Source organism: Tiliqua scincoides, chromosome 5, assembly GCF_035046505.1.
Source record: "Tiliqua scincoides isolate rTilSci1 chromosome 5, rTilSci1.hap2, whole genome shotgun sequence".
Classification (NCBI taxonomy): Eukaryota; Metazoa; Chordata; class Lepidosauria; order Squamata; family Scincidae; genus Tiliqua; species Tiliqua scincoides.
Window position 1 is genome coordinate 3,985,419 of NC_089825.1, and position 24,350 is coordinate 4,009,768.

The window sequence follows — 24,350 nt, forward strand, 5'->3', positions numbered from 1 at the left end:
GAGAGGAAGTTTGGAGTTGGGCCTTTTGGTGCTGGGCTGTGGAAATCTTCTCAAGGGCTGCACCACCCAACCCAACACTGTGCACTGAACCTGGCCCTCCTTCCAAGTTCTGCACCCGAGAGCCAGTGGGGTGCGACTGTGAGGTGGCCTGACTGACTAGGAGTGGTGAAACCCAGGTGGGTTGAGGTTCCCTGTATGGCCCTGGGCAGCCCACTGCCCAGGATGGAACACCTGCTGCTCTGAGCCCCTTGGAGGGAGGGGTCCTGGGCATTCGCAGGCAGGCAGGCAGGCAGGTTCTCTGCCCAAAATGTTATCCCCAGAGCAGTGCTGGTCTTTCCTGCAAGAGAGAACACTGGCCTTGGGTACACCCATGTGGTGGGGGGAGGCCCACGCTGGCTTTCTGGCCCAGGGAGCCCCCAGCACCTGGCATGGGAAGCCAGCTTTCCTAGCTCTTAGCTGTGGCCTGTTCCCAGCAGTGTTTTTAAAAACACTCGTAAAATGTGGACACTGGGCGGGAGGATTGTCTGCTGAGATCCTATGTTGAAGGTGATGGCTAGGACTGGTCTGTTGGGCTGTAAGCTCTTTGTTCTCAATGAGTGCCTGTGAAGAGGGAGCTCCAAGTGAGCCCAACAAGGGCCCTTTCAGCACCTCAGGGCTCAGGCTGTCCCCCCCCCAACCAAGAGCACAAAAAGAAAGCTTCACTCTTCAGGAACACTGCTGTAAGATTGTAGAGGACTAGTGGCTTGAGGAGTGTCTCAAACATTACAGCCTCTCTGTAGAGGATGCTGGAAATAGCTTTCCATTGCAGAGCTTCCTGAGGCTTGGTGGCTGTACCACTTGAAATCCACATTGTTCCATGAATGGGTGTTGAGACTTTCAGCACCAGCAAATGCCAGAGCTGCAGGGATGTGGTGCTGGGATGGAGCCTCTCCAGGTGACGACAGAACATTTTGGAAAGCAGCACTGAAATTTCCGACTGTTGCTCTGGGAAGAGCTGGGGGGGATTCTCTTTTACTGTCTCCATGTTGGGGCTGTTGCATGGTGAGTTGTTGTCCATTGTCACAAAAGGGAGTGGAGTGACCCTGTAGCATGTTAAAGGACATGTAATTTATGGCATAAGAACATAAGAACAGCCCCACTGGATCAGGCCATAGGCCCATCTAGCCAGCTTCCTGTATCTTACAGCGGCCCACCAAATGCCCCAAGGAGCACACCAGATAACAAGAGACCTCATCCTGTTGCCCTCCCTTGCATCTGGCATTCTGACATAGCCCATTTCTAAAATCAGGAGGTTGCACATACACATCATGGCTTGTAACCCGTAATGGATTTTTCCTCCAGAAACTTGTCCAATCCCCTTTTAAAGGCATCCAGGACAGATGCTGTCACCACTTCCTGCAGCAAGGAGTTCCACAGACCAACCACATGCTGAGTAAAGAAATATTTTCTTTTGTCTGTCTTAACCCTCCCAACACTCAATTTGAGTGGATGTCCCCTGGTTCTGGTGTTATGTGAGAGTGTAAAGAGTATCTCTCTATCCACTTTATCCTTCCCATGCATAACTTTGTATGTCTCAATCATGTCCCCCCTCAGGCGTCTCTTTTCTAGGCTGAAGAGGCCCAAACGCCGTAGCCTTTCCTCATAGGGAAGGTGCCCCAGCCCAGTAATCATCTTAGTCGCTCTCTTTTGCACCTTTTCCATTTCCACTATGTCCTTTTTGAGATGTGGCAACCAGAACTGGACGCTATACTCCAGGTGTGGCCTTACCATCGATTTGTACAACTGCATTATAATATTAGCCATTTTGTTCTCAATACCTTTTCTAATGATCCCAAGCATAGAATTGGCCTACTTTACTGCCGCTGCACGTTGGGTTGACACTTTCATCAAGCTGTCCACCACCACCCCAAGATTTCTCTCCTGATCTGTCCTATATGTGAAGTTTTGATTTTTTGCCCCAATGTGCATAACTTTACACTTACTTACATTGAAACGCATCTGCCATTTTGCTGCCCATTCTGCCAATTTGATCCTTCTGGAGCTCCTCACAATCACTTCTGGTCTTCACCACTTGGAAAAGTTTGGTGTCGTCTGCAAACTTGTCCACCTCACTGCTCAACCCTGTCTCCAGGTCATTTATGAAGAGGTTGAAAAGGATCGGTCCCAGGACAGATCCTTGGGGCACACCGCTTTTAACCTCTCTCCATTGTGAAAATTGTCCATTGACACCCACTCTCTGTTTACTGGCCTTCAACCAGTTCTCAAACCATGAGAGGACCTGTCCTCTAATTCCTTGACTGTGGAGTTTTTTCAGTAGCCTTTGGTGAGGAACCATGTTGAACGCCTTCTGAAAGTCCAGATATATAATGTCCATGGGTTCTCTTGCATCCACATGCCTGTTGACTTTTTCAAAGAATTCTAAAAGGTTTGTGAGGCAAGACTTACCCTTACAGAAGCCAGGCTGATTCTCTCTCAGCAAGGCCTGTTCGTCTATGTGTTTTGAGATTCTACGAGATTCAAAGATTCTTGTATCTTTGATGAGGCATTCCACCATCTTACCCGGTATAGATGTTAGGCTGACCAGCCTATAGTTTCCCGGTTCCCCCCTCTTTCCCTTTTTAAAGATTGAGGCAGGATGAGCAGTCAGAGGCCATAACTCTTCCCTAAAACATTTCTGATCCCGCTCAGCCGTTCTGTGTAAACAGAGATTGATTTTCCCAGGTTTGGGAAACTGTCCTGCTCAGAGAACTCTTTGCCAGGAGGGCAAAAGCAGCTGGCACCTGGAAAGAAAGGCTCCCTTTCCTTTTCTTCCCAAGGAGGAGTGTGCATTACGTAAAACAGAGAAAACATGTGGAAAAGCAGTTTCTCAAGCAAACTGTCTTCTAACTTCAATTCTGTTTGCAAAAAGTTGATCCCCTCAGTTTTGTGTTGGTGCCAAATTTTATTTGATTTTGAGTAGAAAAGAAACTTGATAAGGTCAGTGGATGGTCTCTCCTCTTGCACCTGCTGAGATGGCTGCTTGTTGGAATCTTGACTAGGTTCTCCATTTGTCCCATCCTGAAATTTTGGACTTTGTGCGTGAAGAGAACATACAGCAAATAATTCTTGTGATGTGTGGGAACAAATCAAACTTTGCCATTTTGATCCATGGCTGGGTGCAAAGTCTAGACAGGGTGCTGCATCTCTGTGGACCCACCACATGGGCAGGGAGCTGGGCAGGGTCAGCATGTGCCTGTTTTTGAAACAGTAAAGTGATGTGCAGGGTGAAGAGAATGGACAGAGAGCAGGTTTCCTCCCTCCCTCCCTCATGCAATCAGAGGTCAAGATTGTTCAACACACTGACCAGCAGGAAGTTCTGGGCAAACCAAGAAAGAACTTTGTCACCTGGTGCAGACTTAACATAGGGTTAGTTGCCCCTAGAAGTGTTGGTGGCCATGGGCTGAGATGCCTTTTGGGGGGTGGGGAACTAGATGGGGTCACAGAGGAAGGAGAGAGGGAGGGTCTGTCAGTAACTGTCAATCTCACTGTTGCATGTTCAGTGGTAGTGTGCCACTGATCACCAACTGCTGGGGGAGCCATGGGGGGGCTGCCTGTGGGGCTTACAGGCCTTTGCCGAGTCATTGTGGGAGGGCAAACGTAACCTATGTGTGGTCCAGCAGGGCTCTTCTGGTGTTCTTATTTCACTGGAACCTTGGGGAGGAGGATGCAGCTTAAACATCCAGAATAATTGTTTACCTGTTGTTCTCAGGTACAGGCACGAAGAGGGATCTCCACCTTGGCTGGAACTTTGGAGCAGGTGAAGGTAGAAGATGTGACTGTGCACTTCTCCGCCGATGAGTGGGCCCTGCTGGAGGGGTGGCAGAAGGCCTTGCACCAGGAAGTGATGCAAGACAACTACACTCTGCTTCTCTCGCTGGGTAAGACTCTGCAGGTCGCCCCTGGACCTGAGGGTGCCAGGCTCCCATTCACTCGCTTGGTGGTGTTCTGCAGGGTTCTGAGATGAGTAGAGCGAATCTTGCTGTGAGGTGACAGGTTTGGGGTGCGCTCATCAGTGGTGGTCGGGCAGATCTGACCCACGGGATACAGTCTGCAGGGAAGTTCTTTTGCACAGGCTTCATTGTCTAGAAAGGGAGCGGTGCAGCAGCAGCACCATCCTTTCGCTCGGGGCTCTTTCCTTGCAGTGCAGCTTGCAGAGGAGACTTTCCCTGGGGCATGTTAATTCATGCGTGTGCGCGCCAGTGGTCTTTGGGGATACTAGGCAGCAGCGTGACTCAAACATGCCCTGAATGGAAGTGTTGTGTTTCCCCAGTGTGAGAATCTGCCTAGTTGAAACTAAACCCACCCACGCCCTCTCCCACCCCACATTCCTCTGTGACAGAGCGCATGCTTGTGTGCTGAAGGCCTTCGGTGCTGTGCATAGGGCACCTCTGGTTGAAACAGATGGCAGGGGACGACTTTCCATGCCCTGGGGGCAAGGCAGGACTCAGGCAAGATGAGCATGACAGATCCTGAAGAGCTGCTGCCAGTCTGTGCAGACCAGTCTGTGCTTCATTGCCAAGGGGAAAGGGTCTCTTTGGGGCATCTGCGCTGCCCCCTGTTGGAGTGCAGTGGGGCGTTAGCACAGCCCCCGTTCCTGGATCAGGCTCCTTCCATGGGGCTGGAAAGCTGCATCTTATGCTCTTGACTGTCAGACTCTCTGGACTGCAGGTTCTGTCTTGACGGCCATGGTTGAGTGTGGACTCAGACAAGTGTCACGTGTCATCTCTCCCACCACTCTGCAGGCCACTCCATTCCCAAGGAGGTGCTCACATCCTTAATCCATCAGCCAGAAGGAACCTTGGAGGCTCAAGCTCTGAGCAGCTCCAGCGATGGAGGAAGAGATGCTGAGGGTAAGGAGCCCCGCTGTGCGGGGGAAGCCATTGTGGTGGCAATGCGCCACCATTAGCTCCATCAGTTGGTCAAGTCTGTTTACTGAGACCTGTAAGTAGCATCCCACAGGCTGAGCTTTGAGCAGACAGGATAGGAGACAGCGGAGTGGCCATTGGATGGCTCCTGACTTGCAGAAGAGGTCTGCAGAAGCGGGACAGTGCCACGGTAACCCACGCAGGATGCCTCTGGCTTACTGGCACAGGCTGCCGCTTGTGCAGGGGTCTCCTGCCACCCCCAGTTTTTGGCATGGAAGATGTTTGCCCCCACAGCACCCTGTGGGGGTTGTCACACTGTATGGCAAAGGATCCTAAGGAGGAACTTGTGATGAGATGACATTCTGGAGAGCAACTTGTGAAGGACCAACAGGCTGGGGCCAGGAGCGAGGGGTGGTGGTGGCCGGGCAAGAGCTATTTTGTTGCTCAAGAGAATGGTTGAAGGATGGGAAGCAGATGCCCTCCTGCCACCATCATGCCTCTGCTCAGCCAAGACTGTGGCCAGCTGGGCAGGACTGGGTGGAGCTACCAGTGAATGCCCCCTGACCCTGAACTTCTCCAACCACAGCCTCCATGGGAAGCTCTGCCAACCAAGGGTTGGAAGTCTGCAAGCAAACTGGGTGGATGACAGTGGATGACGGTGGTCTGAGGGAAAACAAGCACCTTTCTTCTCTTCCATGTTAAAAATGTTTATTTTTATGCCACCAGGGCAGTTAACAATATATTTATCTAAAATCCTCTTAGACTGTAATCTTACATGCACTTATCTGGAAGTAAATCCTACTGAACTCAGCGAGGCTCCTGTCCTCCCCCCTCACCTGCCCCGATGGTGCCCACTTCCTGACTTTGACCCATCCTCCTGGGTCCACGCTGACTTCTGCCAGCTATATGGCTTGTGCAGGTCTGAGTAGGCCAAGTGAACTGTGAGGGTTTTTCCGGGGCCAGGGAGCAAATGTTCCCTTACCTTGAGGAGGCCTTTGCAGCCCAAAACTCCCCTGCGGGGTGCAGCGTGTGCCCCATTGGCGCAGCTGCATCACTAGGCTGGGAGTTGGGTGGGGCTGAGTTGTCAGTTTGGAATCTTTGGGGAGGCTGTGGGGTGGGGGTGGGGAATGTATAAACAGGCTCCCCACTCTGTCTGAAGCCGAGGCCTGTGAGGAGAAGCGGATCGTTCCCATCGCAGCCAGGCCTGCTTAGACTCTCTGTGCCTTTCTCTTGAGGTGAGGAGCCCCCCCTTGCAGAGGAAGCTGTGGAGGAGGGACCCTGGGAGCTGGACTGCCTAAGTGATGAGGCAGAGGGGCACCTCGCCCCAGGCAATGGGAGCGAAGGTAAGAGGGAGCACCCAGGTGAGTCATGGTGGCCTTCTTTGGGCCAGGGAAGAGATGGGGAAGGAGGGTTCACGGAGGCCTGGGAGATGGGAGCGTCTGGTTTCCTGGTTCAGCATGAGGGAAAAGCTGGCAGCCTGAGTGCCAGGCCATGCGGAGCAGGGCAATCTCCCCAGAGCGCAACGCTGGCCTGCCTGCCCAGAGGAAAGCAACTGTGGCGAGTTGGGTTGTGCAGGCCACACAATCAGAGGAGTGCTTGGCATGGGAAATGCACTTCAGCCACCTCTCGGACCCAGCAAGAGGCTCTCTGGGGTCTCAGGCAGGAATAGCCCCTCCTGTCCCACTTGGAGATGCTGCCCACCACTGAAGCAGGTGCTCTGCCCATGAGCTGCCGCTGAGCCTGAAGGCAACTGCTGGGCCGCTGAGGGAAGAGGGGGCTGGACTTCACGGGCCCCGTTGACCTTTGCTTCCATCCGAATGTGACCCTCCCCTGGGGATTTGCTGCTTTCCTTTGTAATATGATCATTTGTAGATTTGTCCTTCCAGGTGTATTTGTCCTTCTTCAGAGGACTCCTGCTTACCGTTTAATTTCTAAAAAATAAATAGATGCTGAAGATTGCCTGGATGCCGCCTGAGGGCCTGTTGTGGAAAGGCGGGGTATGGATCAATTAAACAAAAGTCTTCCAGATGATCTGGAAACCTGTCCCCTGACCACAAGCTGACTTGACTGCACTCTACTCATGCTCAGGGGGTCTGCTTTCCTTTGACTCCTCCATATATTCCAGAACCAAGATGGGGCTTTTCTAAGCAGACCACAGAACTCCTGAGTCGTGTTTCGCATGAAACTTGCCCTTTGCCCTTCCCTCCATTCAAAGGGAGGTGTCCTAGATGTGTGATGGATGAAAAGGCCAAGGACCCCAAACCCCTGCTGAGAGGCATACCTCTCCCACCCTAATTCCTGTCCTGACCCCCAGATGTAGGTCGCCAAGGATGGTGGAAATAGATGGATCCCGTGTTCAGTGTGGCTGTCAGCTCTCCGGCTGCGGCTCCCACCTGGTACTTCTGTTTTCCCCAAACAGGCGACTACCAGAGCAGCCTCCACCTCTGTGCCCTCATGAAGCTTGTGAAGGAAATCCCAGAGTTTCTCTACGGACACGGAAAGGCCAGCGGGCACCCTTCTGGCTGCAGTGAGCCTGAGCCTGCCGCAGAGGTGCTGCCTCCCCAGGGTGAGCGAGTGACCCGCTCTGCTGGCCCTCTGCAGTGCACCCAGTTGTGCTTCTGAGGAGCGGGGCCAGCTCCTCCTTAGGGCCCCACAGCCCCACATGATGCATGGGGCTTGATTTGAGCTCTCTGAGTTGACTCGGGGCTGTGGGGCAGGCCTGTCCTGTAGGCCATAGCCTTGGATGGTCTCTCTTTCTAGAAGAAATCGTTCTTGTCAGCGATGGAATTTTTTGACAGATTTCCCTCCCTCCCCCTCCCCCTTTGATGAGCAGCGGTGAAATGTTTGACAGCTGTGGAATTTTTCTGAGGGAAGCAGGAGAGCGGGGTGGGCGAGGAGGAGAGACTGAAGTCATGCGATCTGTCAGGCGCACTATCGCCACTTGGAGACAAAGCCAGGAGGGGCTTGCCGCTTCCTCCTTTCAGCCTGAGATGCTCCCTGTAACAAACCCGGAATTCGCTTTTGTGTGGTGCTTTTTGAGTGCACGAGGCACTTGGTGTGTATTATCCTGATGAACAATCCAGTCAGGTCAGTCATTATATCTATTCCCATACTACAGATGGGGAAGACTGAGGCTGAGCGGGACTTGCTGCCAAAAGTTGCCTCATGAGTTTCTGGGTTGTCCTTTTCTTCCAGAGCAGAAGGAGCCTGATGCCATTTTAGGAACAAGGGACTATGTGGGTCTGCTGAAGTACCCCAAAAGCCTTGATGCAATGCTGGAACTATTGTTTCAAAGAAGTTTTTGTTTTGGTTTGATGTTATACTTTTATCTCCTGCTCTTCATGTTGCTGTTTCAGCATGGCTAACGGCTTGATACCTGCTTTGTTTCCGTAGTTAAAGCGGAGGCCCACATGGAGAATCTGCACCATGGTAGCCTAGAGGCTGATCTGGCAGAGGTCTCCCTGAGCCTGTCCAGTCATCCAGACACACCTACCAGCAGCTCGGAGGGAGACTGGGCAGAGCCTCGAATCAGGGGTTTGCACACCCAAGGTGAGTCTCAGAAGCGCAGCACACATAACAGTGTTTTTATTGGCCAAAGGACTGTTTCTGATGCTAGAGTCAGGTGTTGAGGTATATCGGACACTCCTCTGGCCAAGGAAGGACAAAGGCAGTGTTGCATCATCACTAGGATGGTGTTCATTTGCTATTGTTGCAAAGGGGAACAAAAGATTCCAGGACTTGATGTGCAGATCTTACAAGAATTCAGCTGGGCAGGTGGGTTGCAGGTCACAGAGCTCTGTCAGAGGCAAAGCACTGTGGAGAACATTGAATAGCAGGCTCTGCGTGGCGCTTGGCTCTGGGCCCCTATTGCCCAGCATTGCCGACTCTCTGGTCAGTGGCCCTCCGTCATCCCCACCGCATCTCCCTGGCCCTGCTCAGTGGTGATGCCTTGGACCAAGACTGCCACCTTGTGGAAATGCAGGGCTTGTGTTCTACCACTGAGCAATGTCCCTGGAGTCTGGATTCTAACACCAGTCTGCATTGCATGCTGAAGAAAAGGGCATGTCTTAAGGCCAGTGTTCATCTGCCTGGGCTCCCATTTGTCAGAAGACAGACATGACAGTGGCTCAGTTCTCAGACTGGAGTGTGAGAAGCCCAGACTCAATTACCTGCTGAGCTGTCGAATGCACAGAGTGACCTCGGGCCAGCTGCTGTCCTGTCCTTCGGTCTCAGGGTTGTTGTGAGGCTGAAAGGAAACCCTGTGCTGAGTGGCATTTGGAGTCAACCCAGCCAGCCACTGGCTGGAAGTTCATGTTTTTCTGACAGCCTGGCCATTGGGGCTGACTCCTCAGTGTCTGTGGCCATGGTAATGCCCAGTAGACTGTCAGGCAGGTATGGGGTGCCATGGGGGAGGGGCAGTGCAAGGCTCTGGGGGCCCCTGGGGACCTACTGCTGGCACTTATCCCATGGCACCCACCCTGAGTTGTTTGGGGGGAGAGCAATATGTGTAGGCATGCCACAAATATTATGTGCTGTTTGCATTACATCATCACTTTTGCTCCATACACAGGAATAGCCTGTCTTTATTCTGCCTGCTAATGTGTTCTGTGTCACTCCGCGGCTTGCGTACTGTCATAGCAACAAAAGTTGGTCCAACCAGTGACAGTCTCTGGCTTATTTCACACTGCTTATTTGCAGGGAAAGAAGCAGCATCAGACACAGAAGTGGTCATGGAAAAGAATCTGGTCCGAGGGTGGCTGAAGCTCGAGAAAGAAGCAGCTCTTCCCAGCAGACCCTGTCAGTCCAGGGTGCAGAACGACAGCCCCCAAATGGTCCTGGAGGAGGTGTCTTGCACCATGAGTACTACAGGTGAGGCAGCCACAAAAGCAGAAACCCTTTTCCCATGAGACTAATGGGACACAGGGAGCTTTGCTTCCCCGGGAGAGCAGAGCCTGCCCTGCAGCTTGCTCAGGCCTGAGCATCCTTTGCCACATTGCCCATGTTGCCTAATCCTATGGCCTAAGAATCAGTGTGGAGTTATCACCACAGATGGATCACAGATCAGTGCTCACCTTGATGGAGTCCAAATTGAGCAGGTTCAAGAATTCAAATATCTGGGATTGCTGGTACAGGCGAAAAGGTGGCCGCCGCCACCACGGTCCACAGCAGGATTGGCTCAGCCGCAGTAGCGTTTGTCTTGCTCAAATAGTGCCTCTGGAAGAAGGCCAATATCTCTATCAAGACCAAAATTCACCTCCTCTGAAAACTGATCCTGTCAGTTCTCCTATATGGATCAGAAACATGAACTCTGCTAGGATCAGATGTGAACAAGCTTGAGGTCTTCCAAACGAGATGCTTGAAACAGATCCTGGGTGTCTGTCTTCCTGACCACCATCGTAACGAGACAATTAGGATAAGGTGCGATCATCAAAGATAATTGCTCTTTGATCAGAGAGCAAATCCAAAAATGCAGACTGCAATGGTTTGGCCACGTTTGCAGAATGAAGCACTAGTTGGCACAAGTTGGCTGCCACGTAAGCTCCTCTGGCAAGCGCAACCTCCCAGCTGGAGAGTTCAGTGAGCTGCACCAAAGAAAACATGACTCAGACACATTGAGGAAGATCTAAGGAACCAGCAAATGACCATCGATGAGGTGTGAAATATCGCCAACCATTGCCAAGAGTGGAAGCGTGTCTGGAATGACACACGGATCTCTGCGTCACCTACAGCAGCGTATTAGTTGAGAGGACAACTTGCTTCCCAAGTGCCAGCTAAGGACTGCAGAAGCAGCAGCTCAGGCCTGGGAGACATGCTCTCTCTCTCTTTCCCTGCTGTCCCTCTCGAGTCCTGCACCTCACTAACCAGCCTTGTTCAGATGTGGGAAAGTCTGTGTACCTGTGCACACTGTCGCATCATCAGACAATATATCCTACAGCTAAGATTCAGGTTTACTCCCAGGGTTCAGGGTGGGTGTTCTTATAATATTAAGTGGAGTATCCTGGAAAGACTGGGGAGATTGGAGACAGAGGACTGGGGACCAGGAGGGGCCAAACTCGGTGGTGTGCTGGAGTGTGTCCTGACAGGCATTTTGGAGTCTCTGGGTGGTGTGGGGGCTGGCTGAAGGCTCATTGAAGGCACCTCAGTCGATGTGTCTCCCTTCCCTATGTGTGAGGTCAGGGCAACTCTCCCCATTGCCTCATGCCCCCTAAAAAGGGTCACACTGAAAAACACTCATGACAGTCTTGGTCGGCCCTCAACCTTGACAGTCTTGGTCGGCCCTCTTACGCTCCCTCCCATGTTTGCAGTTTCCTCTCTTTTTCACATTACGGCTGGGAGTCTCAGAATGTGGAATTCTTCATCCTGATGCATGATTCCTTGGCTCCCCACAGGCATTCCGGGTTTCATCTGGCTATGCATTTCCTGAAGTCTGTTTGTTCAAGATGGCCGCTTGTTGGCCTGGTCTTCAGAACATGTGCCTGGACTTCTGGAGGTGGGAGGCCTCGTGGGACCTGACGGTAGCAAGAGAGACCCCTCTGGTGGTACTAGTTCCCTAAATCAGTGTTTGTTCCTGCAGATGAGGCGAAATCCCTCCCCAACTGTGAAGGCAGCACCTACGCCAGAGCTGAGTGCAGGTCTGGCACTCCTGAGGTCCCAGCCAAGGACTTGCCACACAACAGCACAACAGGAGACATGGACCTGAAGAGAGCAAAGTCAGAAGTGGGAAAGGGTCCCCCTGAAGAGACTGATCTGAGGCATCCAGAGCCTGACGTCTGCCATCCTGGAAGGCCGGCTGCGACCCCACTTGGCTGTGCTTCCAACACGGCCAACTCTCCACAAGGCAAGTTGCACATAAATGTCGGGCCTTTGGATCACTCTGTGGCTTTGGGACTGGGGAACTCATTGCAATTTTTTTTTGTAATGACAGCAAAGCAACTCTGGACTCATTAAAAAGTCCTCAGTTTACTTCATCATAATGTGAATCCACGAAAGCTTATGATGAAATAAATGGGTGAATTCATAGGTGCTGCAGGGCTCTGTTGTCCTTTTTTGCTGCAACTGACTAATAAGGCTCCCCCACTCTGGAAAGAGTCATACATAACTTTTGTTAATAATAATCCTCAACTTTCCAAGAGCACAAAGTGCACATGTGATTCCTCTTGGCTACAGCAGTCATGTCAACAGGTAGATATTATTCTTCCTTGTGGTGAAAATTCTTGTTCTGCCCTGATTTTCTCCCCATTTTTCACCTGCTTTGGATCTTTCTGACACTCCGGAGGCTTCTGAAGGGGTTGCTGAGTCATTCTAAGGTGGGAGTCATGTCTGGCCTGTCCGTGTTTGTTTCTTTGCTGCTGGAGGATTTTTTTCTCCACCTGTCCAGTAAAGAAAGGGCCTGCCTTACTGAGGTGTGAGGCCATCTGACCTCCAGGAGCAGGAAGTTCAGGGTTCAGGTACCCCCCCCCCCCACAACCCAATACCACAAGTGAAACTCAGGTGTTTAATGCTCACAGTTTATAAAACACCTTTGTGCATGTTTGCCTTGGTCTGATGTAAGAATAGTCAAATGCTTCATAGTGGCTCTCCCACCATCTAGCCAAGAGTCAATGCAAGGACCAAGAACCTGGAGCAGTGCGAGTTGGGTGGGGGAGGGACCCAGAGAAGTCCCATCAGGCTTTGTTGGATTTGCTGCTGCATTTTAACATTCTTGCCCATCACTGTCACCCCAACCCCTTTGCTCCTTGTGTTGGATTTTCAGTGCCATATCTTTTATCCTAGCATCTTTCTCTTCATTCATTTCAATAAACTTTCCATGTTTTTGCTATTTACTTGCCTGGTCTCAGGAGGGAGCAAGTTGCCATCTCTCCCAGCACACCCATGTCCAACTCTTGTGCAGTTTGAAGGGGACTCTCTAGATTTGGGGGCTCCCTGTGACCCTGGGAAGGAGACTTTTCCAAGACAACCTCCTTCTGTCTAGCTTTGGGTGGTGGCAGTGAGAACAACCTTTCCCCAAATACCCGCGGCCCCCCCCCCCGGCATTCAGTGGCAGGTCTATGAATGCCACAGATTAACACACTTCCCTTCTATGCTGTTTCAGCAGAATCCCCTACAGATCCTGACCGACTCACCTTGCCGAGCCCCAGAAAGGAAGGAGGGGCAACGCGTCCCGATCACATTGGCACTTTGGGCAGCGTCTCCTTAGCTGGCGACTGTGCCACAGGGGAGAGGCTCCTGCCTGAGACCACAGGCAAGAGAGTGTGTCAAGAAGGGGTCTCCACACATACATCACAAAATCCGGCACAAGGTTTGTAAACTAGTGAAGCAAGACCGGAGCAAAGTGGGAAGGAATGGAGAAGGCCTTTGGCCAGCTAAGGACGGTGGCCCACTCTGTGCTAGGCAGAGTTTGGGCATGCAGAGGCTATGTCTTGCCAGGGCCACCCAAATATTTCCTTAAAATAAGTGCTGTCACCCAAATAGATAAAGTGGGAAGGGTCCTTCCTGCACTTTCTGCCTGTTAGTTCAAGGCCTGCCCTTAGAAGCAGTAGAGAGAACAAGCCCTCCCTGCCTTCTGTGTGACAGCTCTCCAGATTCCTGAGGATGACTGTCATATCAGTTTTCTGGATGAAACGTCCATCATAGGTTACAAACCATGTTGGGTATATGTAACCTCTTGGTTTTAAAAGTAGTCTACCTCAGGATGCCAGATGCCAGGGAGCAGCAACAGGACACCAACGTCTCCCCCAGTCCACCTAGGAAGGAACCCCCCCCCACACACACACACACTAGCACACTGGGACTGGTGGAGCCTCTCCCATCTACTGGAGTATACTGGGTGTCATTCATTGTCTCTGGCAGAGGTCTAGGAGTGCCTGAAAACGTATGCCATTGGAATAGTGTTTCTGACTCCATAAAGTGTGTTCTGCTGCTGGACCACGTGTTCTGGCAGCAAACCCAGCCCAGAGAATTGGCTTGTGAGACACCAAGATCCTTTGCACATGTGCTGCTGCCAAGCCATCTCCCCATTCAGTATTTGGGCCTCTGGTTTTTGGTTCCCACATGCAGGAATTCACATATGTCCTTTTTGAACTCATCTTGTTGGTTTGGGCCCAGTGGTGGTGCCCGTCAGGAGCATTTTGAACTTGAAGTTGTCCTTCCAGGATCTTGGCTGTCCCTCCCAGCTTTGTGCCATGTGCAAATTGGCTAAGCCTCCCCCGCCTTGATCTAGGTCATGTGTAAAAACATTGAGCAGCTTGGGGCCCAGCGCAGAGCCCAGTGGCACACCCCGCTTGATGTCTCCCTGCAGGCTGATGATATAGAGCCATTGCAGTTGTGGGAATGTTGCTTTGCCCAACTTTGAGCCTACCTAGCTGTTGTCACATCTGGCCCACATCTCTGCTGCCAGGATCTCATGAAAGCTGTCTTAAGCAAATGACCATGCAATTGCTTCTTTGACTCTTTGAGGCCTACTTCCCAAGGCCAACTTTGCAAGGGATTTGTAAAATATTTGTCAGATTTTTGGCATCCCAGGTTTGAGATTGTTATTAGCCAGGATGTGGCAGGAGGCCCTAATATTTGGGCCTGGTGTGCAACAATCAGCAAAGCAGCACAGTTGGTGCAATGCTGAGTCACGTAGACTATGGAGGAGTGGTGCAATGCACCACTGGACAGCCAATCAGAGGGTCACAAGACTGTCTTGTGACTATGAGGTCGCCCTACCCTGATTGGCTGGCCCCAGTATATATATATATACTGAACAAAATGGCTAATATTATAACGCCGTTGTACAAATCGATGGTAAGGCCACACCTGGAGTATTGCGTCCAGTTCTGGTCACCGCATCTCAAAAAAGATGTAGTGGAAATGGAAAAGGTGCAAAAGAGAGCGACTAAGATGATTACTGGGCTGGGGCACCTTCCTTATGAGGAAAGGCTACAGTGTTTGGGCCTCTTCAACCTAGAAAAGAGACACCTGAGGAGGGACATGATTGAGACATACAAAATTATGCAGGGGATGGACAGAGTGGATAGGGAGATGCTCTTTACACTCTCGCATAACACCAGAACCAGGGGACATCCACTAAAATTGAGTGTTGGGAGGGTTAGTACAGACTAAAGAAAATATTTCTTTACTCAGCTTGTGGTCGGTCTGTGGAACTTCTTGCCACAGAATGTGGTGACGGCATCTGTCCTGGATGCCTTTAAAAGGGGATTGGACAAGTTTCTGGAGGAAGAATCCATTACGGGTTACAAACCATGATGTGTATGTGCAACCTCCTCACTTTAGAAATGGGCTATGTCAGATGCAGGGGACGGCACCAGGATGAGGTCTCTTGTTATCAGGTCTGCTCCCTGGGGCATTTGGTGGGCCACTGTGAGATACAGGATGCTGGACTAGATGGGCCTATGGCCTGATCCAGTGGGGCTGTTCTTATGTTCTTATATTGGGGCAAGGACAGACACCGAGTGTGAGTTGTTGTGGTGGAGTTCCTGCGTATCATGCTGGTGGTTTATGTACTGATTTGGACTGCCTTCTCGTGACTGTGACTTGCTGTATCCCTGACTTCTGGACCGTTTGACTGACTACTCTTCTGCCTGCTCCTTTTACCAATACCTGCTTCTGCAACAAACAAGCCTCTGTCTGCTTCTTTGGCTCTGTATGGGATTGCCTTCTCCTTGTGCTATCTCTCTACACTCCCGTGCCACTCTGCTATCGGGAAAGCAAGGGCTATCCTCCCCTGCTGACCTGACAGTATTGATCACACTTGGAAGGTGGGCAGGGTGTGGAAATTAGCACAGGGGGTCTGGAAGGGCAGAAGCTAGAGAGGAGGAGAGGAAGAGCCCTGCAGCACACCAGAGCCCCAACACCTGGAGACTTCATGGCCTCCTCTGGGCTCTGAGATTTTACTGGGCACCAACTATATGATTTCAGCTTCTTTTCCTTGCAGTCCTGAGAGCTGTAAAGCTTTTGAAATGACGACAACCTTGTTTTTCTCTCCTGGAGAAGTGACAGCCGAGGAGAAGCCCCTTCGAGGCTTGCTGAAGAGCCTGCGGAAACTGATTGGCTACCAGCCCCACCTTTCCTCCCAAGTGGCCTGCAGACCATCCACCCGCGACTGGCAGCAGGTCCCCAGGCGCAGGAAGAGGGACGTTGGGAGCGGATCTCCCCCCAGGCCAGGTGCATGTGGGTGGGAGTCCAGCATACCTTTCCCTGGTAGGACCACCCTGGTTTATCTTAGTGATGGTCACTGCCCGCACTCAGGCACTCCGTACACTGCTTCCTTCCTGATCAAGGGGTCCGTCTCAGACAGCCCACTTGAACTTTTGCCCTAAGACCACCTTCATGGTGCTGGGGATTTGGGGTGGTCCTGATTTCATCTTTCTCTGTGTAGTGAAAATTGAAGTGGCAGATGAAAATCCTCCTTCCCATAGCCAGAGAAACTCCAGGAGGGATGGTGCTGACTCTTCTTCTTGGCCAGGGGACAGCCGCATGTCCACCTTGTGGCCTGCAGGAGGTGGAAGAGGGCGTACACCAGAGATGCAAGCCAGCAATCTCTTTGCATCAGGTAAGCCAACCAGGGTTTCCTGAGAGTAAGGAGGCATTTTCCTGGAAGCAGGTAAAGGTGGTCTGTCGGTGCCTCAAGCAGCCAAAGCCCCTGCTGTGGAAACAAAGAATTTCAAAGAATGTTGGGGTTTGTGACACTTGCATCCTATCCTTCCTTCCAGGCGTTCGGGGTGCTGAACATGGTTCTCTCCCACCCCCCCACCCCCATTTTATCCTTCTGGCAACCCTTTGATAAAGGTTAGGCCTAGAATGTGTCTAGCCTAAGCTCACCCAATGAACACTGAGTGCAAGCAGGAATTTGAACCCCAGTCTTCCTGCTCAGAGCCTAGCACACTGGCTTTGGAGGGCAGTGCTCTCACATCCCCAGGGTCATCTGCATGTCTTGCTCCGGTGTCAAAGTAAGAAATAACTGTCCTTTCCTTGGTGTTTCCTTTGCCCCACAAAGGGGCTTCCAGGGTTGCTCAGGAGTTTGAACCCAGGCCCCCAGCCTCCAAAGCCAACTGCTTATCCTTTGCCCTACTCTTATTGGGGTGACGGGGAAGGGAAAGAATATGAGATGATGTCCCTGGAGGGTGGTGGGTTAGCAGGGAACAGTTGTCACGGGGCACCTTTCAGTCCACCAGCGAGGAGCTCTCTTCGGCCTCAGACAGGAAGAGCTACAGCCCTTGAAGTGGGGGCTGTTGGGGAGCGCCTGGGGGCCAGTGCTGGAGGGCCAAAAGAGGGTAGCAATGGTCACATTTGGTTTGCTGCTGCCCCTGGGGTGGGCTGGGATTTGGGTTTTCTGCTTTGGGTACCAAATGGCCCTGTGCCATTTCTGCTCAGGCTTCTGGTGAGATCTCAGCATTTACTTTTGGGGTCTCTTAGACCTCAAAAGTGCTGGGCAAGCAGTGGGGTGCGGGGGGGACCATGTGGGGAGCCAGGTGTCATAGACTCCCAGGGTTTTGGGGTGCTCAGGGTTCTTGAACTCTAGAGCCCTCAAGGACCCCTGTTCGGTAGTACTGCCACCACTCTGTATGTGCCAGTGTCTCAGCCCAGGGACACCGAGACCCTCTAGGCTTAATTCTGTCCCTTGCAGGCACTGAGCACTTTCTTTACTTAAAGTCTCAGCTTTCAAGTTACTAGTCCTCACTGAGGATTTGGTAGCTTGCTGAACGGCTAGGCAGGATTCTGAACCTTTGTCCCCAGCAGACAATGAAACAACTTAGTAAAGGATTTCTACTTTATTAAGTACATAGGGTTACATAAAGTTACAAAAGGCAGCAATTGCTAGAGGCATAAAACTTCTAGGAAATATCTCAGCATTAAAATAACAAAGCTAACTGGCTATTTCTGTTATTCCCTAACTCTCACCTGGTCAGCTTTCTGTTGTAGGTCTTCAGCTCCCAGTTACCTATGAGGCCACATAGCCCTGGCGGGGCAGGACGTTGCACCTGCCACCTTTCCCACCAAGAGAGAGAAAGACAAAGACAAAAGACTCCCCTTTGGGCTTTGTTCTTATACTTCCCATGTTAACAGGATGGGGTGACTCTGTACTCATTTTAAACTGCCCTATCAGAACTCATGGGGACAGAATCTTCTCGAAGTGGGGCTGGATGCTAGTCCTCTTAGTTCTCCCCTCCCCACTGCAGATTCATGGGCGCCTCTCTGTCTGCGGAGGTGCTACATTATCACCTTCCATTGAGTTGTAAATTCCTTGCAGCTAGGACTGCAAGCCACTTCTCCGTCACTGGGTTACTTTGGTTCAGGCTTTACATTCTACCAGGCCTAAACTGTACATATTCATGACACCAGGACAGGAAAAGTCAGGTGGAGACCATTAGAGGGGGGAATAGGTGGCAGGAGAGAAGTGGCTGAAGAGGCTGGAAGAGGAAGGGGGAAAAAGAGGAGACCCCAGAAAGGAGAAAAGGGGAAAGGCATCCCAGGAATCGATTGAGTGGGAAAGTCGATGAAGAAACTGTGATCTGTCCAGCAGCTGCTCACTGCCTCTGTGCCATGTAGCCAGCTCTGTCAGGAGGTCGAGTCGTGTGCATTCTTCTTGTTGCTTATCCGCTATTAATGAATTGGTTACTTTTCCTTTCTAAGATGAAGGAAGATGTTCACCTCCGTTCAGGTCAAGGGTGCTTCTGCTCTGCCTTCCCTCACACGGCTGAGACTTGTATCTGTTGCATGTGTCTGCAGTTAAACTTGAAGGGGTAACTAGCGGCTCCCCCCTCCAGTGCCTGGAGAGAACGGTGAATGCCACCAGCCTCCCTGGAAGAGCTGCAGCCAAGGAGAGGACCGCTGAGGAGCCTGCTGGCCTGCGTGTGCTGGGTGAGAGTGCTTGAGGGATCCTGGCCAATGTGGCGGGGGGTTGGGTGAGGCAATCCAGGTAAAGGAGTCAATGCCCACCACAGAGCAGGTTTTCCCTCTCCCAAACCTCTGGCAGTTACCAAGGGTATATGTCGGGTCTGCTTAGGAGACCCATGTGGCTGTTTTGAAGGAGGCTGGAAGATAATCTGGTAACCTTTCAGGCAGCCGTTTTCAACCACTGGGCCTTGGCACCTTGGTGTACAGCAAATGGTCCACAGGTGTGCCACAGGAGTTTGCGGGAGGGTCATTTATTCATAGGGCCAATGCGGGTGTGTGAGCCCCCCACCAGCAGCATTGTGCCTTGTCATTTCAGGGCTGCTCAAGGACTTGACTGTGGCAGACTCCCATTTCCAGACAGCCTTGTGGTTAATCTGGGATGCCGTGAATTCTGGGGGGAGGAGTGGGCAGCTGATCTGGTTCTGATCTTTTACTTTTGTTGCTCCAGTTAAAACAGAACTAACGACTGAGGAGGAGCCACCCTTGCAAGGTGTGCAGGAGCTCCCAGAGAGACACGGCCTTCAGCCCGCCCTGCCAAAAAACAGCACTTCTCCTCGCTGTGGCCCAGAAGCTGGAATGGAGCTGGGCCTCTGGGCGCCATATTCAGAGGGTGAGACTGAACTGTTTTGAGGGCCTGGCTGGTGACTGTGGCTGCTTTCAGAGAATATGATCATAGGAAAGCCCTGCAAAGGCCAAAGGAAAGCCCAGGCCAAGGCCCACCCAGTTCAGCACTCTTTTTCCTGACCAGCTGCCTTTCAGAAGCCACTGTCACAAGCAGAAAGAGAGGGAGGGCACCCTTCTCTCCCACCATCACTCCCCTGAAACTGGACTTCAGAGGCATCCTGCTCCTGAATCTGGTGGCAGCTGGTAGGACTAGTAGTCATTGGGAGACTTGACCTCCTGGAATTGGCCAATCCCCTGTGAAAGCCAGCCAAGCGGGGGACCATATCTGCCCTTATTGCAAGGAATTCCACAGATTCATTATGCGCTGTGTGAAGTGACCCCCTTTGTTTTGTCCTATCAGTGTCACTGAATGACCCAGCCTGGTCTTGGGGCTGTGAAAGAGGGAGGAAAACACCCCCCCCATCCACTCTCTCTACACCCAGCGTCATTTTATTACCCAAATTCTCTTGCAAGGAAGGTGCTGCAGCCCTCTGATCAGTCTGGTTGCACTCCTTCAGTGCTGCAATATCCATCTTGAGGTGTGATGACCAGAACTCTCTTCCAAACGCAGCCATTCCCCAGATTTATGCAGGGGCAACACAGAATCAGCAGTCTGGTTCTCTGCCTTTTGCTAGTGAGCAAACATGGCTGCTGCATCCCAGGGACTCTGCAGGCCCTTCAGGGCTGGGGTAGGGCCTCCTTCCCCTTGGCGCAGCTGCCCAGTTCCTAGCTCACTTCTCTGGATTCCCATTAGACTGTCTGGCTGCTGCTCTAACTGGATCCAGTGGCCTCATTGCTCCTAGAAGCCCCTGCTCCCAGCTGCACCAGAGTGGCCCTGGGCTGTCCCTTTCCTCACCTTGGTCTAAGCCATCCTTTGCTTCCATCTTCCCACAGCAGAGTGGAGACCTGTGACCAGCCCCCTTCATGGTCTCTTGAACTGCCTGAAGGAGATCCCCACCCCTGGGCCACATCCTGCCAAAATCCTGGCTAGCAAAAGAGGAGGAGGAGGAGGAAGGGAGAGAAGAAAGGGGGCAAGAAGAGGAAGACCAGGTATGAGGCAGTTGGTGAATGGCTGATCCCGTGGAGCAGGTGCTGTAGTTCCTTGCAGTCTGGCCAGCCTGTTGGGCGCCAGGTGTGTCAGCAGTGCCTGCTTGGGAATAGCAAGTACTTTGGCTCGCGGGCTCCTTCCAGGAGGTGGGGCCAGGGGCTATGGAAACCCAAGAGCCCAAGTGGAAGAGGGTTGTCAGGCATGGCATTGTCTCCTCTCCGTCCGGTCCTCCTGTTGCCCCTGCCCATTTCACTGTCATCCATCCCCCGATTGTGCTCTGCACAGGGCTCACCTCTCTGCCTCCCACTGCCTGCCCCAACTGTCCACAGCAAGGCAGGAGGGCCTGGCTGATTTCCTGGTTGAGCTGGTTGGTTTTCAGAGTTATGCTGCGAGCCTAGGTGCTGAGTTCCTCTCCTTCTGCAGGAGGCTTCTTCTCTGGGGCCGCCGTGCTCAGAACCGCCTGCACTGATTGGCAGCAGCTCTCCTGGCATCTGGGACCAAGGACAGGCATGCCCTTTGTGTGCTGCACAACTATTTTCCTGCACTTTCTGCATGCAAAGCAGGTGCCCTTCTACTGAGCTGCAGTTCCTCTCTAAAACCCATCCGTCTAGGAAGCTGCCTTCTGTTGAGTCAAGCCTGGGTCCATCCAGCTCAGAACTGTCAACACTGACTGGCAGCAGCTCTCCAGGGTTTCAGAGAGAGAGAGAGAGAGAGAGAGAGACCCCGGGCCCCTCATTCTGCACATCACATCCGGTCCAAGTGACCCCCATTACTGAGGCCATTGTACCGTGAGCTTCCCCATTTTGATTTTAAAGCTGCAACTGGCCTTGGACCAGAATATCAGTTGGGTCTCAGGAGGGCTTGGAATTGGCAGCATCAGCACACACTGAATCCTGTCCCCTGACCCGGGCCTGAAAACACAGCACGAGGCAAATCGGACTTGCTGGCCATTGACCAGGTGCAGACCTGAGTTTGCCACACTGAGTAGGCCAGGGCTTTATCTGGGGTAAGGGGACTAATGTCCCATTACCTGGAGGAGACCTCCAGCCTGCTCAGTTCATGCTCAGGATGCAGTGTGGCTGCTCTGGCCCTGCTGCATCATCACAGGTTAGGACTGGGCTGATAATCTTTTATTTCAGTGTTTATGTTCAGTGATGATTTCCCAAGGAAGGTGGGGTACAGTGTTGGGAATAATTATATAAAATACATGCATGGATATCGTGGGCTGTTGCTGCTGCTGGCAGGGATGGAGGAGCCCACCAGGCTGTGGCACCTCCTGAGCCCACCTCCTGTGGCTCAGGAGTCATGGAAAGGCAGGCAGGCAGGCAGGGGGCCCAGTTCTAGCTGCAGTGGTGAGTCCTTGTAGCATGTTGTCAATGGCACCTGTGAGAGTTGTTCAGTCCCTGGCTTGGAAGTTCAGAGCGCAACACCTGCAGACTGAGCTCTGCACAGGGAGTGAGATCTCTGGTCTCGCAGGAACACGAGCTTCACTGGCCAGCAGCCAAGCCAGGCTGAATCTCCAGCTTCCTTTCCAGGGACAGTGAGGGCCATCCCAGCCTGTCTCATCAACCCCTGCATTATGTTTGACAGATCCCCTTCTGGAGAATGTGCTTCCTCCAGGGCCAGAGGCCTGCCTTGTGGAGGTGCCTGGGAGACCGCTGTCCCTTGCGCTGCCCAGCAGTCTCGGGTGTGACACGGAATGGCGGAAACCTGAGACAGGGGTGGCGCCTGAAGGACAGAAGGAAGATTCACTGGGTAAATGCATCACCCCTGGGGGTTTGCTTTGCCCCTCTGTCAAGTGGAGCCTCAGGGATTGTGCAGTGAGAGCTGGAAGGATCCTTAAACAGCACCCCCTGGCTAAACAGACACCGGAACTTCCACTCTGGCCTTTTGGCAAGTCAGGTCCTTGGGCCGCCAGGCAAGTGTTGTCTATAGCTGTCCAAGAGCCTTCGCACTGGGACTGGCACCTTCTGCACAGGGAGGGTGATCCTCCCCTCCCTTCTTCCTGTCACTGGTGTCTCCGCAATCCACAGTGAGTGAAGCTCTTTGGATCCCCTCTGAGCCCCTCTGCTCCTGAGCTGGCTCTGAGACCCCACTGCATGCTCCATTTTGATGCTGGGGCACCTGGATCGGGTGGGGGGAGGGGGCTGCCAGCACTCCCTTGTTGTACTTCTGGGCTTAAAGGGACATTCTGTGAGACTCTTCTACAAGTGTGGGGCGCATGACGTCTGCAGGGCTTGGACCCTTTGGAGTAGGAGTTGGAAAGATGTAGGCTGCCATCCTATACACACTTTCCTGGGAGTAAACTCCATTTACAATGGAACTTACTTCTGAGTAGACATGCATTGGATTGTGTAGGTAGTCATGCAACTCGGGGACTGGCAGGTACATAAGAAGAGCCCCACTGGATCAGGCCATAGGCCCATCTAGTCCAGCTTCCTGCATCTCACAGCGGCCCACCAAATGCCCCAGGGAGCACACAAGACAACAAGAGATTTGCATCCTGGTGCCCTCCCTTGCATCTGGCTTTCTGAGGTAGCCCATTTCTAAAATCAGGAGGTTGCACATACACATCATGGCCTGTAACCCGTAATGGATTTTTCCTCCAGAAACTTGTCCAATCCCCTTTTAAAGGCATCCAGGCCAGATGCCGTCACCACATCCTGTGGCAAGGAGTTCCACAGACCAACTACCCGCTGAGTAAAGCAATATTTTCTTTTGTCCTAACTCTCCCAACACTCAATTTGAGTGGCTGTCCCCTGGTTCTGGTGTTATGTGAGAGTGTAAAGAGCATCTCTCTATCCACTGTATCCTTTCATTGCATAATTTACCCCCAGGGTCTTCCTTGGAGTAGCACAGCCCTGGCCAGGCAGTGCCCTGCAGATGTGATTCTCTGCTCCCTCTCCCCCTAGGAGTTGGTGGCCCTTTGCAAGGCTTGGAGAGGCATGTGAAGGACCTCCCTCCAAACTCCTGGAACCACCTCTGCTCACCGGCCGTGAGTTCATCCACTGGAAGCTCCCCAGATCAGCTCCTCAGGTGGACGCCAGAGACAGGGAAATGGCTGCAGGAAGGTGAGACTGGCACTCAGGCCATCCAAGGGTCTACTGTCTACGGCTTGCATAGTCTCTCAGCTTGGAAGTTGCACCCTGTCCCTCATCCGCTGCAGTTAAGCAACCCTCCTAGACCCAGTTGCATGAGGTGTAACAAGCTCCAGGGTCTCCTTTGTGCCCAGCCGAGTCTTGTACAGATTTGCCTAGATCATTAAGGGCTGCAGAGTCAGGGGGATGAGGGCAGGCTGTGCACCTTTTTCTGTCCTGGGTATGGCCCAAGGCCAGTACGTGAGCTTGACAGTCTCTGCTTCCGCCCCCCCCTCCCGGGTTTCTGTAGGACTCCGTCCTGGCAGCACCCTGTTGCAAGGCCAGGAAAGGTGTCTGAAGGAGTTCCCTTCCAAAGCTCACCACCATCCCGCTTCGCCAGCCGTCAGCTCATCCTTCAGCAGCTCTCCAGATGGACTCCAGAGATGGACACCAGAGATGGGGAAATGGACCAAGAAGGAAGAAGGTGAGAGTCAGACTGTGGACTTGCAACAGTCTTCAGCCTGGCAGAAAAGAATTCTGTTTGAACTGGAGCAGTGTGTGGGTAGGCATGGCAGGGGAAATCCCCTTCTTCCAGGGCAGTGGCTGCCAGTCTTTTTGACAAGAGTGCCCAGAAGTGGATTGCAAAGAAAGTGAGATGGCCACTCAAGGCCTGATTGTGGTTTTATGGCATATTGCATAATGGGGACTTTCCTTTTTCTTACGGCAAAGCTACTTGGATGTCCTTTAATATGCTGT

The 24,350-nt window shown here is 52.3% G+C and overlaps 1 protein-coding gene across 1 annotated transcript in view; it reads left to right on the forward strand.

Moving 5' to 3' along the window:
* Positions 1-24,350, forward strand: part of LOC136651246 (uncharacterized) — a 44,321-nt gene that overhangs the window by 7,742 nt on the left and 12,229 nt on the right. Inside the window, exons 2-17 of the mRNA XM_066627473.1 lie at positions 3,749-3,917; positions 4,782-4,889; positions 6,140-6,247; positions 7,324-7,470; positions 8,298-8,453; positions 9,603-9,773; positions 11,479-11,742; positions 13,000-13,203; positions 15,900-16,073; positions 16,288-16,461; positions 18,639-18,770; positions 19,255-19,416; positions 20,364-20,519; positions 22,108-22,272; positions 23,430-23,588; positions 23,905-24,078. Coding sequence (XP_066483570.1) covers positions 3,749-3,917; positions 4,782-4,889; positions 6,140-6,247; positions 7,324-7,470; positions 8,298-8,453; positions 9,603-9,773; positions 11,479-11,742; positions 13,000-13,203; positions 15,900-16,073; positions 16,288-16,461; positions 18,639-18,770; positions 19,255-19,416; positions 20,364-20,519; positions 22,108-22,272; positions 23,430-23,588; positions 23,905-24,078 — 2,623 coding nt within the window. The remainder of the gene's footprint in view (positions 1-3,748; positions 3,918-4,781; positions 4,890-6,139; positions 6,248-7,323; positions 7,471-8,297; positions 8,454-9,602; positions 9,774-11,478; positions 11,743-12,999; positions 13,204-15,899; positions 16,074-16,287; positions 16,462-18,638; positions 18,771-19,254; positions 19,417-20,363; positions 20,520-22,107; positions 22,273-23,429; positions 23,589-23,904; positions 24,079-24,350) is intronic.